This window comes from Muntiacus reevesi, chromosome 12 (genome assembly GCF_963930625.1).
Source record: "Muntiacus reevesi chromosome 12, mMunRee1.1, whole genome shotgun sequence".
In the NCBI taxonomy this organism is placed as follows: domain Eukaryota; kingdom Metazoa; phylum Chordata; class Mammalia; order Artiodactyla; family Cervidae; genus Muntiacus; species Muntiacus reevesi.
The window spans coordinates 1,369,487-1,386,253 of NC_089260.1; the positions used below are offsets into that span (position 1 = coordinate 1,369,487).

Below are 16,767 nucleotides of genomic sequence, written 5' to 3' on the forward strand. Positions count from 1 at the left end.
GGTAAAATTCAACAAAAAGAAAGCTGAAATATTTATTTTCTTTAATGCTAATATATAGTATTGTAAGTACTAATTTTATATTAAACGTTAATATGAAACAAAATGGAATTTAAGGTAAAGAGGATTAAATGGATAGCAAGTAATATGGCAGCCCACTCTAGGATTCTTGCCTGGGAAATTTCATGGGCAGAGGAGCCTGGCAGGCTATAGTCCACGAAGTCACAAAAGAGTTGGACACAAATTAACGATTAAACAACAAACAGTAACAACAAAGAAATATTTATTTATTGATCACTAATAAAAATCCAGCAAGAAAGTATAAAGGCTAGGAGTCTTTGTGCACCAAACAAAAAGCATTGGAATAAATATACTAAATCTGTTGGAAGTGCAAGAAGAAATTGTTCAAAACAGAGAAGAGCCTTCTCTCAAAAATCGGTTGCAATCACATTTCACTCTGAAACCATAAAACTATTTGAGTTCTTTTGTCAATTCCATTTGACTATCTTCATGTTAGCATTCTTCTACTGCTGTTTCCTGTACTTTCACTAAATGCCTCTTCAAAACTCACATTTTAAGGCCTATTTTTCAGGGTGCTTTCAAAGGTGCCATAGTCAAATGGACTCGCTAGCTTTGTGATTTATGAAAGATGTGCGTTAAGATTTTGCTGAGGCTGATGGGAGGGAATTTGGATATCATTTTTCTGAAGGCAGCAGTCTTTTCTCTCAGCAGTATGCCATCTAATCCTTGCGTGTGACTGTTGATTTCATGACATTTATGATTAGGTGTAACCTTACTGATTGTCTCATAGTCACTTCAGATCACGACATGGTTGGCTTGCTAGGTTTGGGGCTGTTATTAATGTCAGACAACTCATATAACTTCTCTGGGTCTCAACTAACTTGTCTTTGAAATAAGAATAACTGCACAGTGGCAGTGTCATAGCCAGTGAGGTTTATTCACGGTGCGATCATTGCTGACCGAAATAAGCATATAGGGCTAAAATAGATAGTCCTTCAGGCTCTTTCTTTCTCTAAAGCTTTATTTTCATCTTACACAATATGTACTTCTATTTTTACCTAGTCTTTTTCTAAAATCCAACATTAACAAAAATGTTTCTGTGGTATGTATTATAGAATATGGTATTCTGACTTTTCATCCTCTGACACCTGGCAGATTTTTGGGAGAATAGCAAAATGTTTTAGGGAGTGACAGTTTGTACAAGCGATTGCAAGAGAGATGCTGCCGCTACGCTCCTCAGCTTTGTCTGGGTCCTCTTTGTGGGTTTCTAAAGTGCTGAGTCCGTGGTTCACTCACTCACTCACTCATCTGGTGCTCGGTCATGTCCGACTCTTATGACCCCATGGACTGTAGCCCGCCAGGCTCCTCTGTCCATGGGATTCTCCAGGCAAGAACACTGGAGTGGGATGCCATTCTCTTCTCCAGGGGATCTTCCCCACCCAGGGATCAAACCCGGGTCTCCATGGTTGATGCTGAGTAATTGTCTCTTGAGTAAGTGAGCTTACGTAAAGCTTCTTGTAAATGTGGCTTCTCCCTTATTAGCTGCATTACAGGCCCTGAAGAGGAAGAAGAGGTATGAGAAGCAGCTCGCTCAGATTGACGGCACACTTTCCACCATTGAGTTCCAGAGAGAAGCCTTGGAAAACTCATTCACGAACACGGAGGTGTTAAAGAATATGGGCCTTGCAGCGAAAGCCATGAAAGCCGTTCATGAGAGCATGTGAGTGACTTCAGCCTTCCTCTGAGTCTTGGGTTCCCTCAGAGCTTTGGAACGCTGATGGCTTGGGCAGGGATGGGCTTACTCATCCGAGGCTCTTTGACATGTTGGAATGGAACGCTCCCACAGAGAAGGAGCGGAAGTTTTAATGTATTAGCAAAAGAAGAAAAGATCATGAGAAAATAAAGGGCACTCATTTTGCCTTTCATGTTTTCCAGGCCCCACTGTTCTCTGATACTCCACCTGCCAATATTTTCATCATGTAGTTTTAAAAAGGCTTAAATGGTAACATCCGTGAGGGCATTAGAACTGTACCATAGTGGCTGTCAAACTTTGCAGAAGTGAAGTCGCTCAGTCGTGTCTGACTCTTCACGACCCCATGGACTATAGCCCACCAGACTCCTCCATCCCTGGAATTTTCCAGGCAAGAGTACTGGAGTGGGTTGCCGTTTTCTCTTCCAGGGGATCTTTCCCTCCCAGGCTCAAACTTTGGGACGGCTCAGAAATCACCACTAAAGGGAACCGAGATGCCCACGCCCCTTCAAGAAAGGTCAGGACTGGGCCTTTTTGTTTTCAACCAAGTTCTCCGGGTGATTTTCTGATCCTGACTGATGTTTGAGAACCATTGGCATACAATATAATAGATACAAACGTGGATTTGGGGCAGATTTTCTGGATTGTAATCCCAGATCCCGGCCGACTGCCCTTGGACAATACTTTGTCTCTTTCCGATTCAGTTTCCTTGTATGTAAGTTGAAGATAATAATCGTACTCACCTCACGTGGTTCTTGTGAGAGTCGATGAGAAATGAGATACTTTGCCGTTAGGAGTTCCCAGCATAAAGTAAGCGCTCAGTCATCAGTATTCATAGCGGTAGTGGGGCTCCTGACTGCTTTTTATCTGCACTGAGAATCAATGCCTGGGACCTAATCCTTTCCTGAGCTTAAATATGATGGTGAAATTTGGGCCAAGGGTGTACAAGGGCCACGAGTGTCTGAGGGACGTGGAGATGGCTCCGTGGGTGGGAGAAAGGTGGGCAGCAAGAGGCTGTGGTCAGTGAAGGCGGCTTTGCTGACATTTTCCTGTCCTGATAACCAGCTGACCATCAGCCGTCGCTCTGACAGCTTCTGAGGGATTGTTAGATTCCCCCTCAGAGTCACCGCCCTCTGTTATTGCTGTGACTTAGATACTGTGTTCCAGAATCACAGCCTTTCTCCCAGGTAGTTCAGCCGCATCCTCCCTGGGTGTTCCCTTTGGGAAAAATTTACTCCTGGGCCCACATTTTAGCTGTACCTTTCACATATGATTTTTAAATACTTGACCCTAATATATTGGTTATAAATATAAGAAGTGGAAATAAGGGGTGGTCGGAGGGCGGCTGGAGGAGGAACTGGCGGCCCGAGCCCGTGTCCTGCCCGGAGGATCCTGGGACAGAGGAGCCCGGCGGGCTGTGGTCCATGGTGGAGACTCCCATGGACAGAGGAGCCCGGAGGATCCCGGGACAGAGGAGCCTGGCGGGCTGTGGTCCATGGTGGAGACTCGCATGGACAGAGGAGCCCGGAGGATCCCGGGACAGAGGAGCCTGGCGGGCTGTGGTCCATGGTGGAGACTCGCATGGACAGAGGAGCCCGGAGGATCCCGGGACAGAGGAGCCGGGCGGGCTGTGGTCCATGGTGGAGACTCGCATGGACAGAGGAGCCCGGAGGGTCCCGGGACAGAGGAGCCGGGCGGGCTGTGGTCCATGGTGGAGACTCGCATGGACAGAGGAGCCCGGAGGATCCCGGGACAGAGGAGCCGGCCGGGCTGTGGTCCATGGTGGAGACTCCCATGGACAGAGGAGCCCGGCGGGCTGTGGTCCATGGTGGAGACTCGCATGGACAGAGGAGCCCGGAGGATGCTGGGAACAGAGGAGCCGGGCGGGCTGTGGTCCATGGTGGAGACTCCCATGGACAGAAGAGCCCGGAGGGTCCCGGGACAGAGGAGCCCGGCGGGCTGTGGTCCATGGTGGAGACTCGCATGGACAGAGGAGCCCGGCGGGCTGTGGTCCATGGTGGAGACTCCCATGGACAGAGGAGCCCGGAGGATGCTGGGAACAGAGGAGCCGGGCGGGCTGTGGTCCATGGTGGAGACTCCCATGGACAGAAGAGCCCGGAGGGTCCCGGGACAGAGGAGCCCGGCGGGCTGTGGTCCATGGTGGAGACTCGCATGGACAGAGGAGCCCGGAGGGTCCCGGGACAGAGGAGCCCGGCGGGCTGTGGTCCATGGTGGAGACTCACATGGACAGAGGAGCCCGGAGGATCCCGGGACAGAGGAGCCAGGCGGGCTGTGGTCCATGGTGGAGATTCCCATGGACAGAGGAGCCTAGCGGGCTGTGGTCCATGGTGGAGACTCACATGGACAGAGGAGCCTGGCGGGCTGTGGTCCATGGTGGAGATTCCCATGGACAGAGGAGCCTGGCGGGCTGTGGTCCATGGTGGAGATTCCCATGGACAGAGGAGCCTGGCGGGCTGTGGTCCACGGGGTTGCAAAGAGGCGGAGGCGCCTGAGCGACTTAGCACAGCACAGCATGATGTCGATGTTCTCTTTTTGATTACTACATGAAATGCTGTCAAATATTCAGCTTTTCCTATATGTGGAGTTTGGAAAACACGCAAAGTATTTAATTCCACTGGGGATGACAATTTCAGAGAAGTGACTCAGTAATGAGTAAACTTGTCACTTCCCCGGTACCCATCAGCGTGGCCTGGCTTCAGAGCTGGAGGGCTGATGCGGAGATGGGATGCAGCCACGGCCGCTGGGGCACTCGGACCCGAGCCCACGGGCTTCAGGGCCAGAGGGGCTCAGGCGCCAGGAACTGGCTTGAGAGCTGCCGTCAGCCCTGGGCCTGTGATCCCCTGCTGACGCTGTGCTTCTTCTCCGGCCTTCGCAGGCCTAACCCTGCTCTCATCCGTTGTCTCCCGGCCCATCAGCAGCTGTGAGGAAGGTCTCAGGAATTCAGGATCTCAGGGCCACGCGGCATTCTGGAAAATAGATCTCTGGTCTCCAGAGTCCATCTTCTACAGAAAGCAGCTCTGATAGCGGCTCCTGAGTGCCACCCTAGCTTATCTCACGCACCGTGGTCCTTGATGATCCGTGGCATCGCTTCCTGCAGAGTTAACACATAGCATGTATTTAACCATTTCATATGCCCTTTCACCCTGGAGAAGGAAATGGCAACCCCTTCCAGTATGCCTGCCTAGGGAATCCCGTGGACAAAGTCTGAGCCTGGTGGGCTACAGTCCATGTGGTCACAAAGAGTCAGACACCACTTAGCCCCTGAGCTTCCAGACAAAATTTCGAAATGGGTCTACAGGTACGCCCCCTAGTGACTCCCAAAGGTAATGGCTATCCATTTAACTTACATAATTTAAAATACATGTGCACATACAGAATTATTAATTTCTTGAAGTGTAAATTCTTCTTAAAGTTGATAAATTTTATCATCAGGTATGTTTATTGTCCTACTGAAATAACTAAGAGTTTATGTTAAATCGACTCACTTTTCATAGGGGATTGTATCTAAATTTATAATTTTAAAGTAAAATTCTACAATATTTCAACAAAACATTGTTTCCCAGGGATCTGAACAAAATAGATGACTTGATGCAAGAGATCACAGAGCAACAGGATATTGCCCAGGAAATCTCTGAAGCGTTTTCTCAGCGGGTTGGATTCGGCGGTGACTTCGATGAGGTGGGTAGCACAGTGTAAAGAATGGAGCCCGTGGCCGCTGCAAAGGGCAGCTCTTCCTGGGACTTCCCTGGAGGTCCACTGCTCACGGCTTCACCTTCCAGTGCAGGGGTTGTGGATTCCATCCCTGGTTGGAGAGCTAAGATCCCACGTGCTTCAGGGCCAAAAACCCAAGACATAAAGCAAGCGACACTGTAACAAATTAAATAAAGACTTTAAAAGTGGTCCACCTCAAAAAAAAAATCTTAAAAAAAAAGATAGCTTCCCACCATGAGAAGCAAGCAGGCTTCCTTACACTTGTCCTTTAATATCACTAAAGAATAAATGGTATCTGTTAGAAAAACACCTGTCTTAAGAGGGAAATGAAGTGCTGGCAGCTCTGATTTAAAGGAAAGATTAATACAGTGTGGCAAATACCCCCTAATTAAGTTCCCAGCTATTAAAGCAGCATGTGATTATGTAATGTCAGTGACGTTTAATTGTTGATGGGTTCCTAAACAGCCCCATCACGAGAAATGGAATGCTCACACATCTGGGCGAAACAGCGCAGACAGTGTCCCTCTGCACAGGACAGACAGAGCATGCGGCTGTTAAATCAGGGCTCGGGAGGCCTCTGTTTATTACCCGGGCTATGAAACAAACTGGGAGTGGCTTTGTTAGCACACACATTCCATTGAGATTCATCAGTCCAGCAATAACAGACTGTCATTATACTGGTGAGGTCTGCACTGTGAATTTCAATTGTCCTCCTCAAAGCACACACAGGAAGGCCTGGTGCGTGTTTTGAAACGTTTCAGATTAGCGTGGGAAGGAATCTGACTTCCTGCATTCAAGTACTGTTAAAAACAGCGCATCTAGTAAGTAAGATGTCATTCCACAGAATCCCTGAAGGTGAGGACTGGGTGTCAACCGTTTTTTGTTTCTGTACTTATTTTACTTCATCTCATTTGTCTCCATTCTCCTTTTTAAAAAATTGAGGTGTAATTGATTTACCAGTGTTGTCTCGTTTCGGGTGTCCGGCAACATGATTCAGTTACACACACAAAGCTATTGTCTCAGATTCGTTTCCCTTATAGGTTATTATAAAATACTGAGCAGAGCTCCCTGTTCCGTGGACCTTGTCGGCTATCTATATCATTCATAACAGTGTGTGTATGTTAATCCCAAAGTCCTCATGTAACCCCATCCCCTTCCCTTCGGTGACCATGAGCTTGTTTTCTGTGTCTGCTGGTCTCTTTCTTCAGCAGCTTTTGAAATGATGTAGGCCACGGCTTGGGAAAGGGTGGCTTTCAGGCCAGATCTTTCCCGAGGTCTGTTTTTGTTTGGCCTGTGGAGCAAGAGGGTTTTTATATGTTTGAATGACTGCGGGACGAATGCAGCAATGACAATAGCAACAGGGAAGGCCACTCGACAGAGACCGTCTGTGGTCGGCTGAGCCTGGAATATCGCTGTCCGGCCCTTCCCAGGAGAAGTCCGCCTGCCCCGGCTAGCTAGTGAGCGTCTGGAGGCTCTAGACGCGCTGACGAGGCCCTGGGCTCGTGAGGACGCCCCGCTCTGCCACGCGCCACGAGCTCTGTGAAGTCCCTCACTTTTGGACCCTCAGTTTTCTCATTTAGGGAATGAACATGACGATCACTAGACTGTTCAAGTCCCTTACATTCTAAAATCCCTTTACCAGTCAATAATTGTTTGGTACCTGAAATCTGAAAATGATGGAAATGGTTATTCTGTGATCACATACTTGTAGGAAATACAAATCTCTTCAGCGCTGTTAGTAGCCGTCAGGCGCTGTTGGCGATTCTGGGCACGTTCAGTGTAGGGTGGCGTGTTCTGCTGTTACTACATTTGCCATATTTGTTCCTAATTGTTGTTTTGAGCAGAAATAGGATGTCAGAATATTCATTCTGAAGGTATTTTATTCATTCAGCCTGTGGAGAACTGTAAAGCCAGCAACTACCCTCGGGCACTATTTCACATGACCTCGCACTATACGTTTTTGCGCTTATTTCCTTTTCTGAGGTAGATATAATAGTTCTCAGACAGTTCAGCTCGCTGTATGTCTGATACGTGGTGACTTGATCCAAAGTTGTGGTTGACTTCAAGGTCTCCACTCTTGGCCATAGTATGGTTACTCTCATTTTTTAAGATAGAATAATTATTTGTTTGTGAGCCTTTCTCCTGAATTCAGAAAGCTCCTTAAATGTAGGGACTGTTGATTGGACTTTGTGTCCCGAGCCCTGAGCTCAGGCCTGGCCAGGAGTGAGCTCTCGATAAATTTGTTCAGTGACGAATGGATACATGAAGAAGTCTCCTTGGTGGAATATGAGTGCCTTAGGTCATTTCTAATGACAATGACCTCAGAATTATAATGATGACAAGTTTAGTTTTGACTCCCAACCTCACTCAGGGGGTTGGACTCAACCTGAGGACTCTTGGGGCCAGTGAGGCCTGAGCTATTCATCTCAAGTCATATCATTTCTGTCATAAGGTGACTTTTACCCTCAAAGTCTCAACCTGCACTTGCTTAGTTCTAAGGTTCTCGGGACATAGTAGTTTAAGATTAAACCAGACTGTGTGGGACTACTGCTAACAGAAATAATACAATGTTCCTACCTGGAGTTATTTTTAACTCAAACACCCAGCATGGTTTTTATTGGCTTTGGCAGTTTAACAAAGGAGCCATAGTATCTTTGATTCTTTTTTTTTTTGGTATGTTAAGGTTTTGCTATATCTGTTTTATTTTCAGTAGCATTAGCCAAAATGAAAATATATATTTCCTCTAATTAAAGTTTCACAGATTCTGAATTCTTAACAGTAGAACATAAAAGTTACATTGCAAAAATGACAGGCAAAGTGTAAATTTTCTAGAAGCTCTGGAGGTTATATATTCAGCTAGCACAAATTACTTTAAAAAAAAAAAGCTGTTGACTGAAGTATTATAAGATTAGCTACAACAAATTTGCACAACCCCAAATATTCATATTTTAATTATTGCTCAGTGTTGCAAAAAAGACTTAGTCTTAAAATAAATATTCCGTTTCACTGGGTTCTCACATATCAATTGGGTAGCAGATGTTTTTGTTATTGTGTTTGAGGAAACCCACTTCTTGAAACGTTAACTCCATAATTCTTTCTTTCTCCTATGTTCAGGATGAGCTGATGGCAGAACTTGAAGAACTGGAGCAGGAAGAATTAAATAAGAAGATGACAAATATCAGACTTCCGAATGTGCCTTCCTCCTCGCTCCCAGCTCAGCCAGACAGAGGGTCGGGTAGGATGCCAAGCTCGTCCTCTGCACACCGCTCTCGAGCAGGTCTGTGCCTCACCCCAGCCCTCGTGGTCAAATACTGACCTGAAATGATGGCCAGGCCTACCTCAGGGGGACCTCTCCTGTAGACTTCCCCGGCGGTCTAGTGGTTCAGACTCAGTGCTTCCACTGCAGAGTGTGGGTTTGATTCCTGGTCAGGGAAGTAAGATCCCTTAGGCCCTGCACAGCCATGAAAAAAGAAACTTTCAAGAGTAATGAGCGTGTCTGGGCATCCCAGGTGGTGCCAGTCATAAGAGGTTTGTCCCTGGGTCAGGAAGATAGAGCCCCTGGGGGAAGGCATGGCACCCCACTCCAGTATTCTTGCCTGGAGTATCCCATGGACACAGGAGCTGGGTGGGCTACAGTCCATGGGGTTGCAAAGAGTCAGACACGACTGAAGCAACTTAGCACACACATCTCTTTTAGCACTTATTTTTCATTTCATAAATACAGGCCTTTTAATAAATAATTCTTATTTGTTTTCTGTGCTGAAGGTGTGAATGTCACCAGTGACTGATTTTTATCCTTTTTTTTTTGTTCCAGCATCTTCTAGGAGGACAGAAGGAGAGGATGATGACATCCAACATTTGGCAGCTTGGGCTACTTAGAACGGAAGTTTTGGACACAGCTGTACATAAGACATGACAATGTTTTTGCCAAATACTGAAGCCATCACAGATTCTGTTTAATATTTATACTGGATGAATAATTGTCTTTTAAGCCTCACAGGTAAAAGTTAAAGGAGTCATGTGTAGATTTAGGATCCCTTTAAGATGAAAAGGCACTTCCCGGTAGCATTTTGGAGGATCTCTTCATCCCGATGGAGGGACCACTCTACCCTGTTCCCTGCTGTATTTCCAGTCCTGGCACATGGTTGGTACTCTCTATGTATTTGTTGGAAGAAAACTGAATCCTATTACATGTGAAACATATAATCGACTATAAGCCACTTGAGAGTGACATGTTCAGGGAAGACGGAGGTGAGAACTGGCCTCCCTGGGTGAAGGCGGGTTTGCAGTGTGTGTCCACGTTGGGAGATTTGTAGCCCAGGGTAAATGTTCAAGAAATACAACTCTTCCTAGGCGAGGCTTCTTGTAAAGAAGTCTTGTGTGAGTTTACACATAAATAGTTTCATTGAGTTTTGCAATTTAAAATCTTAAGGGAGTTTTAATTGACATTTATTATGCCAATTAAGCTTGGAATGGGACAATGGCTGCATTTCCCAAAATGTCTGGAAGCACTAACAGCCTCCACTGCTGAGCGAGAATCTCATGGGTGTCGTTGAGCCGTTTAGGGAGCTGCATTTCTGTTCCTGGGCCATTATGATGCTATTGTGGCTTCAGTGTGCTAAATGTGTGTTCATTCTTTTATGTTTTGGGCTCTGTCGTTCGTTTATTTACAATTTGCGTCATATTCTTTGTAAATACATAGAAATACAGGCAATTAAAAATATATCTTAGATAAAATTTGGCCATAATGATTTTTAAATGAAAGTAAAATTCAAAATTATGTGTTGCCCATAAATGTATCATGGACCATAAAATGGCAAGTGTCATTATAGAAAATGATCTAGTAATTCCCAACATCAGCTTAGGGAATACAAGGTCCAGTGGAATGGAAACAACACTAGACTTGGAGGTAGGAGTTCTGGATCCTATTCCTGCTCTGCCATGAACACAATACAACTAGGCAAGTCATAAACTGTGTTTTTTCACTGAGAAATCTAAGGGTTGGACTTGATACGGCTGATGGTTCCATTCTGCCACAGGCCTTTGTTTTTTTTTTTTTATTTTTCAGTGGGTTTTGTCATACATTGATATGAATCAGCCATAGAGTTACACGTATTCCCCATCCCAGTCCCCCATCCCACCTCCCTCTCCACCCGATTCCTCTGTGTCTTCCCAGCCCACCAGGCCCGAGCACTTGACTCATGCATCCCACCTGGGCTGGTGGTCTGATTCACCACAGATAATATACATGCTGTTCTTTCGAAACATCCCACACTCACCTTCTCCCACAGAGTTCAAAAGTCTGTTCTGTACTTCTGCGTCTCTTCTTCTGCCCTGCATATAGGGTCATCGTTACCATCTCTCTAAATTCCGTATATATGTGTAAGTATACTGTAATATTCTTTATCTTTCTGGCTTACTTCACTCTGTATAATGGGCTCCACTTTCATCCATCTCATTAGAACTGATTCAAATGAATTCTTTTTAATGGCTGAGTAATATTCCATGGTGTATATGTACCACAGCTTCCTTGTCCATTCATCTGCTGATGGGCATCTAGGTTACTTCCATGTCCTGGCTATTATAAACAGTGCTGTGATGAACATTGGGGTGCACGTGTCTCTTTCAGATCTAGATTCCTCAGTGTGTATGCCCAGAAGTGGTATTGCTGGGTCATATGGCAGTTCTATTTCCAGTTTTTTAAGAAATCTCCACACTGTTTTCCATAGTGGCTGTACTAGTTTGCATTCCCACCAACAGTGTAAGAGGGTTCCCTTTTCTCCACACCCTCTCCAGCATTTATTGCTTGTAGACTTTTGGATAGCAGCCATCCTGACTGGTGTGTAATGGTACCTCATTGTGGTTTTGATTTGCATTTCTCTGATAATGAGTGATGTTGAGCATCTTTTCATGTGTTTGTTAGCCATCTGTATGTCTTCTTTGGAGAAATGTCTGTTTAGTTCTTTGGCCCATTTTTTTGATTGGGTCATTTATTTTTCTGGAATTGAGCTTCAGGAGTTGCTTGTATATTTTTGAGATTAATCCTTTGTTTCCTCATTTGCTATTATTTTCTCCCAATCTGAGGGCTGTCTTTTCACCTTACTTATAGTTTCCTTTGTGGTGCAAAAGCTTTTAATTTTCATTAGGTCCCATTTGTTTATTTTTGCTTTTATTTCCAATATTCTGGGAGGTGGGTCATAGAAGATCTTGCTGTGATTTATGTCGGAGAGTGTTTTGCCTATGTTCTCCTCTAGGAGTTTTCTAGTTTCTGGTCTTACATTTAGATCTTTAATCCATTTTGAGTTTATTTTTGTGTATGGTGTTAGAAAGTGTTTTAGTTTCATTCTTTTACAAGTGGTTGACCAGTTTTCCCAGCACCACTTGTTAAAGAGATTGTGTTTTTTCCATTGTATATCCTTGCCTCCTTTGTCAAAGATAAAGTGTCCATAGGTTCGTGGATTTATCTCTGGGCTTTCTATTCTGTTCCATTGGTCTATATTTCTGTCTTTGTGCCAGTACCATACTGTCAGGCCTTTTGCATGTGACGCCCTTCTTAGCAGTCTTTCTACCCACCACAGCACAGATACCACATCTTACTTAGCTCTTCAATCTCAGTTAAAACGTCCTTTGTTTTGGGAAATATTTTCCTGATTGCAGACTAACTGGGGTCCCCTCCTAACCCTAACCCTCGCAGCCATCTGCTTTCTCCGCTGCCGCCTATCCCGGTTTACGTCGCATATGTGCTTAAAGGATCACTTTCTTATTGTTCCCCTCCTTTGCTGCTGCTCCCCAGTCCCCGAGTCTGCAGTCCCACGGCTTGTCTCCTGGGGTTCTCTCCCCGTCCCCGCTCCGCTGGGCCACGCTTCATCAGAACTCTCGTTCGCCCGTCCGACCCGGCGGCCGTGCGCAGCGGCTCTCAGCGTGCCTGAGTCCCCCGGGGCCCTGCGCCGGGACACGGCGGTGACCCTCACGGCTTCGGCCCCGCCGCACCGCGCTGCGTGGGGGGCAGGGACGTGCCTCCTCCGGGCCAACCCAGCCGGGGTCTCTGCAGCCTCTCCTGCAGCTGTCGTTTAGTAGAGACTTACCAGTATTGCCTGAAAGACGGTTTTCACCTCTTTGGGGTCATGATAGAGTAACAGGAACTGGGTTTACCTTCTACTCTCAAATAACTAGGACACTGAACGGAACATATGAAGCGACGGTTTTCAGACACTGGACGGAAGGCGGCAGAGAAGACGGGGGCAGACGGAGGCCTCCGGTTCCCCCTCGCGCCTCCGCGGAGCCTGCTGGGCTTACGACGGGGCAGACGGAGGCCTCCGGTTCCCGCTCGCTGCCTCCGGGAGCCTGCTGGGCTCACGACGGGGCAGACGGGGGCCTCCGGTTCCCGCTTGCGCCTCCGCGGAGCCTGCTGGGCTTACGACGGGGGCAGACGGGGGCCTCCGGTTCCCGCTCGCGCCTCCAGGAGCCTGCTGGGCTTACGACGGGGCAGACGGGGGCTTCCGGTCCCCGCTCGCTACCCCCGGGAGCCTGCTGGGCTTACGACGGGGCAGACGGAGGCCTCTGGTTCCCGCTCGCTACCCGCGGGAGCCTGCTGGGCTTACGACGGGGGCAGACGGGGGCAGACGGGGGCTTCCGGTTCCGCTCGCGCCTCCAGGAGCCTGCTGGGCTTACGACGGGGGCAGACGGGGGCTTCCGGTTCCCGCTCGCTGCCTCCGGGAGCCTGCTGGGCTTACAGAGGCAGGGAAGCCAAGGGGGAGATTTCTGGAAAGGCGCTTGCTCCACGGGGATGGAGAGCGCGCGCTGGACATCCGCAGAGGGGCCCCTTCAGAGCTTTTGGCTCAGGACGGATCTGTGTTCACGGCTGAGGAAGTGACTGACACGGAGGGATCCCTGGAAAGAAGCAGCAGGTTAGTCCCTACAGCTCACACAGGGCAGGGGAACGCGTCTCCATCGGCCACGGGGAAGACTTCCTACTAAAAGTCTTCAGATTGAGTCCTTGCAAGGATATTGCCTCATTTGTGACGTCAAATTATGCCTAGACTAAAGCCTGTTCCGGGTCCACCCTAAAGAGCTTAAACGTGAAAGTGTTAGTCACTCAGCAGTGTCCGACTCTGCATCCCCATGGTCTGTAGCCCCAGGCTCCTCCGTCCATGGGGTTCTCCAGGCAAGAATACTGGAGTGGTTAGCCATTCCCTTCCTCAGGGAATCCTACCGACCCAGGGATCAAGCCCAAGTCTTCCGCAATGCACGCAGATTCTTTACTGTCTAAGCTACCAGGGAAGACCCACAAAAAGGTTAAAAGCAAGCTGCAACAGGATGAAAGATTCCAAGTAACTTCACTGCATCCCAGAACAAAACCTCCAGATGCTTAAGTGAAAGTGAAGTCGCTCAGTCCTGTCTGACTCTTTGCAACCCCATGAACTGTAGCCCACCAGGCTCCTCCGTCCATGTGATTCTCCAGGCAAGAATACTGGAGTGGGTTGCCATTTCCTTCTCCAGGGCATCTTCCCGACCCAGGGATCGAACCCAGGTCTCCCACATTGCAGGCAGATGCTTTAACCTCTGAGCCACCAGGGAAACGTCCAGATGCTTAAAGGAGTATAAAAGCTAATAAGTAATAACGGAACAACTAAAATAAAACTGGCACCCAACGGATAACATTCCCGAAGTCTGGCATCCAATGAGAAAATTCCAGGCAGGCAAAGAAGCAGGAAAATACAACCCATAACCAAGAGAAAAGCCACACAGTAGGAACGGACTCAGAAGTGACACAGATGATAGAATTTGAAGGCATGGGATATTAAAACAGCTACTATAATCTGTATGTTCATTAAAATTGCTACAGTAAATATACTCCACATATTTGAAAAAGAAGAAAAAAACATGATCACAATGAAGAGAGAAATAGCAGATCTAAGAAAAAAGACCCAAATTGAAATTCTAGAGATGAAAAATACATTATCTGAAATGAAAAACAGAATATAGTAGATGGGAGTAACATCAGATTAGACATTGCAGAAGAAAAGGTTAGTAAACTTAAAGACATGGCAACAGAAATTACCCTAAATAAAACACTAAAGAAAAAAAAATGGAAAAAAATAAAGCAAGAATAAGCTTTGAGACCACATTAAGCTGTCTAACATGCAGGTTATTGAAGTCTGGAATTTTGGTGGTGGACTGGATGAATTTTGGGAGGAGGTGGCTTGTTTGGGGGTAGGGAATGGAATAGGATAGAAAAAAAAACTTTGTGGAAATAATGGCTGAGAAATTCCCAAGCTTGATGGAAACAATAAACCTACAGTTCAGTGAAGCTTGTGTGCATGCGTGCTGAGTCACTCAGTCGTGTTTGCCTCTCTGTGACCCCATGGACTGTAGCCCACTAGGCTAGAGCTACCTGGGAAGGCTTCAGTGAAGCCTAACATACCTCAGGCATCGAAAGCTCATAAACGAGACCAGAGACATGTTTGGACATCTCTCCCCAGCCAGTTAAACACACATTCCCAGCTAGTTCTCCTAAATCTGTGAGGTCCAAACAGTATCCACTAGCCATATGAAATGAGCACGTGAAACGTGGCCAGTGCAGCTGAGGGGCTGAATTTTTAGTTTCATTCAGTTTTAATTAATTTAAATGTAAAAACTAGTCCAATTCAGTTATTTGACAGGATTAAGCATGCTGGAAAAACTTGGGTATTTAGTTTTTCAAGTACTTAGTGTATATGCATGCATTAAATATATATGCATGTATATACAGTCAGGTAGCACGCCAAGCTCCTCTATCTATGGGATTCTCCAGGCAAGAACACTGGAGTGGGTTGTCATTTCCTCCTCCAGGGGATCTTCCCAGCCCAGGGATTGAACCAGGGTCTCCTTCATCTCCCAGATTGGCAGGAAGATTCTTTACCACTGAGCCACCTGGGAAGCCCTATACAGAGCAAGTATTTCTAATTAAAATTTGCATCTGAATTGAGATGTGCTCTGAGTGTAAAACATATATTGGATTTCAAAGACTTAGTATAATAAGAATCATTAATACCTTTATATTGATTTTATGTTGAAATATTGTTTTAAATGTATAAATAAAATATATTATTAAAATTAATTTAAGCTATTTCTTTTCACCATTTTAAAATGTGGCTACTTGGAAATTGAAAATTACATATGTGGTTCACATTATATTTCTATTGGTTAGCCTTGGGCAAGAAGATGAGTTTCTCATTATCAATGAGTGCACAGGTAGATTTTAAGTACTAAAATGCCTGTGTTCAAGATAGAACAAATTTTGTAAAAAGGTGACCTCTTATTCTAAAAAGAAACAGAATGCACTGAAATAAAATCATAATGCTACCCCTCTGTTGACAATAAGGAAGGAGTGAAAGAAATGAGAGAAAAGGTATAAATCATCCTTAGATTGAAGAGATATTCAAAATAATAAAGGTACTAATCAGTCAGCTAAATATGTTTCCAGCTAGGCATCTTAGAATGGAAAAACTTCTGTTTGGAAGTTACAGAGTCCGGGATGTTTGCTAATAGCTGGTTTCACTGCATTCAGTGGCACCCCAGGGGTGGATCTCCATTTGGTCAGGGCTGTTTTGTATTTTTAAATAAAGTGTTTTCCAGTATATCTCTCAGGCGTTTCTCCTTCTCTTTGGCTATAAGAAACAACTGGTGGCTCAGCGGTAAAGACTCCGCCTGGCAGTGCAGGAGACGGTTCAGTCCCTGGGTCGGGAAGATCCCCTGGAGGAGGGCAGGGCAGCCCTCCAGTGTTCCTGCCTGGAGAATCCCGTGGACAGAGGAGCCTGGAGGGCCACAGTCCATGGGGTCAGAGAGTCAGACACCTGAAGCAACTGGCCTGCATGCATGTAGCACATTAAGCAAAACTTAAGAGACAAACCTGGATTTTTTAGAAGTGATTTGGATAGTTTCCATAATCAAAGAAAATGCTGGAAGTGCAAATCAGAGGAATGAAACCAGAGGCCCTGGAGCTCAGACTGAGGGACTCAGTCTTCTCAGTCCCCCACAGCAAGGAAAGGTAAGCTGAGACCATTGTGAAGAAGCTGGTATCCCGTTCAGGATCAAATTTCAAAGCCAGAATATTTGATTGGCCAAGCTTCCTGGATGCTCATGAGCTGAGAAGCGGGAAGGGAGGTTTGCTAAAGCGTAATCAAGGTTCTCTTACCTGAAGAAGACAGAATGGATGTTGGCCTTCTAAATCTAAAATACTACCTCAAACAGCAAATGCCCACTCACCCACTGAGAATGATTAAGTT

The 16,767-nt window shown here is 46.3% G+C and overlaps 1 protein-coding gene across 1 annotated transcript in view; it reads left to right on the forward strand.

Annotated features, from left to right (window-relative positions):
- CHMP4C (charged multivesicular body protein 4C) overlaps positions 1 to 10,237 on the forward strand; it is a 29,095-nt gene extending 18,858 nt beyond the window's left edge. The window contains exons 2-5 of the mRNA XM_065902915.1: positions 1,561 to 1,738; positions 5,353 to 5,467; positions 8,615 to 8,777; positions 9,315 to 10,237. Coding sequence (XP_065758987.1) covers positions 1,561 to 1,738; positions 5,353 to 5,467; positions 8,615 to 8,777; positions 9,315 to 9,379 — 521 coding nt within the window. The 3' untranslated portion in view covers positions 9,380 to 10,237. The remainder of the gene's footprint in view (positions 1 to 1,560; positions 1,739 to 5,352; positions 5,468 to 8,614; positions 8,778 to 9,314) is intronic.
- The last annotated feature ends 6,530 nt before the right edge of the window (positions 10,238 to 16,767 follow it).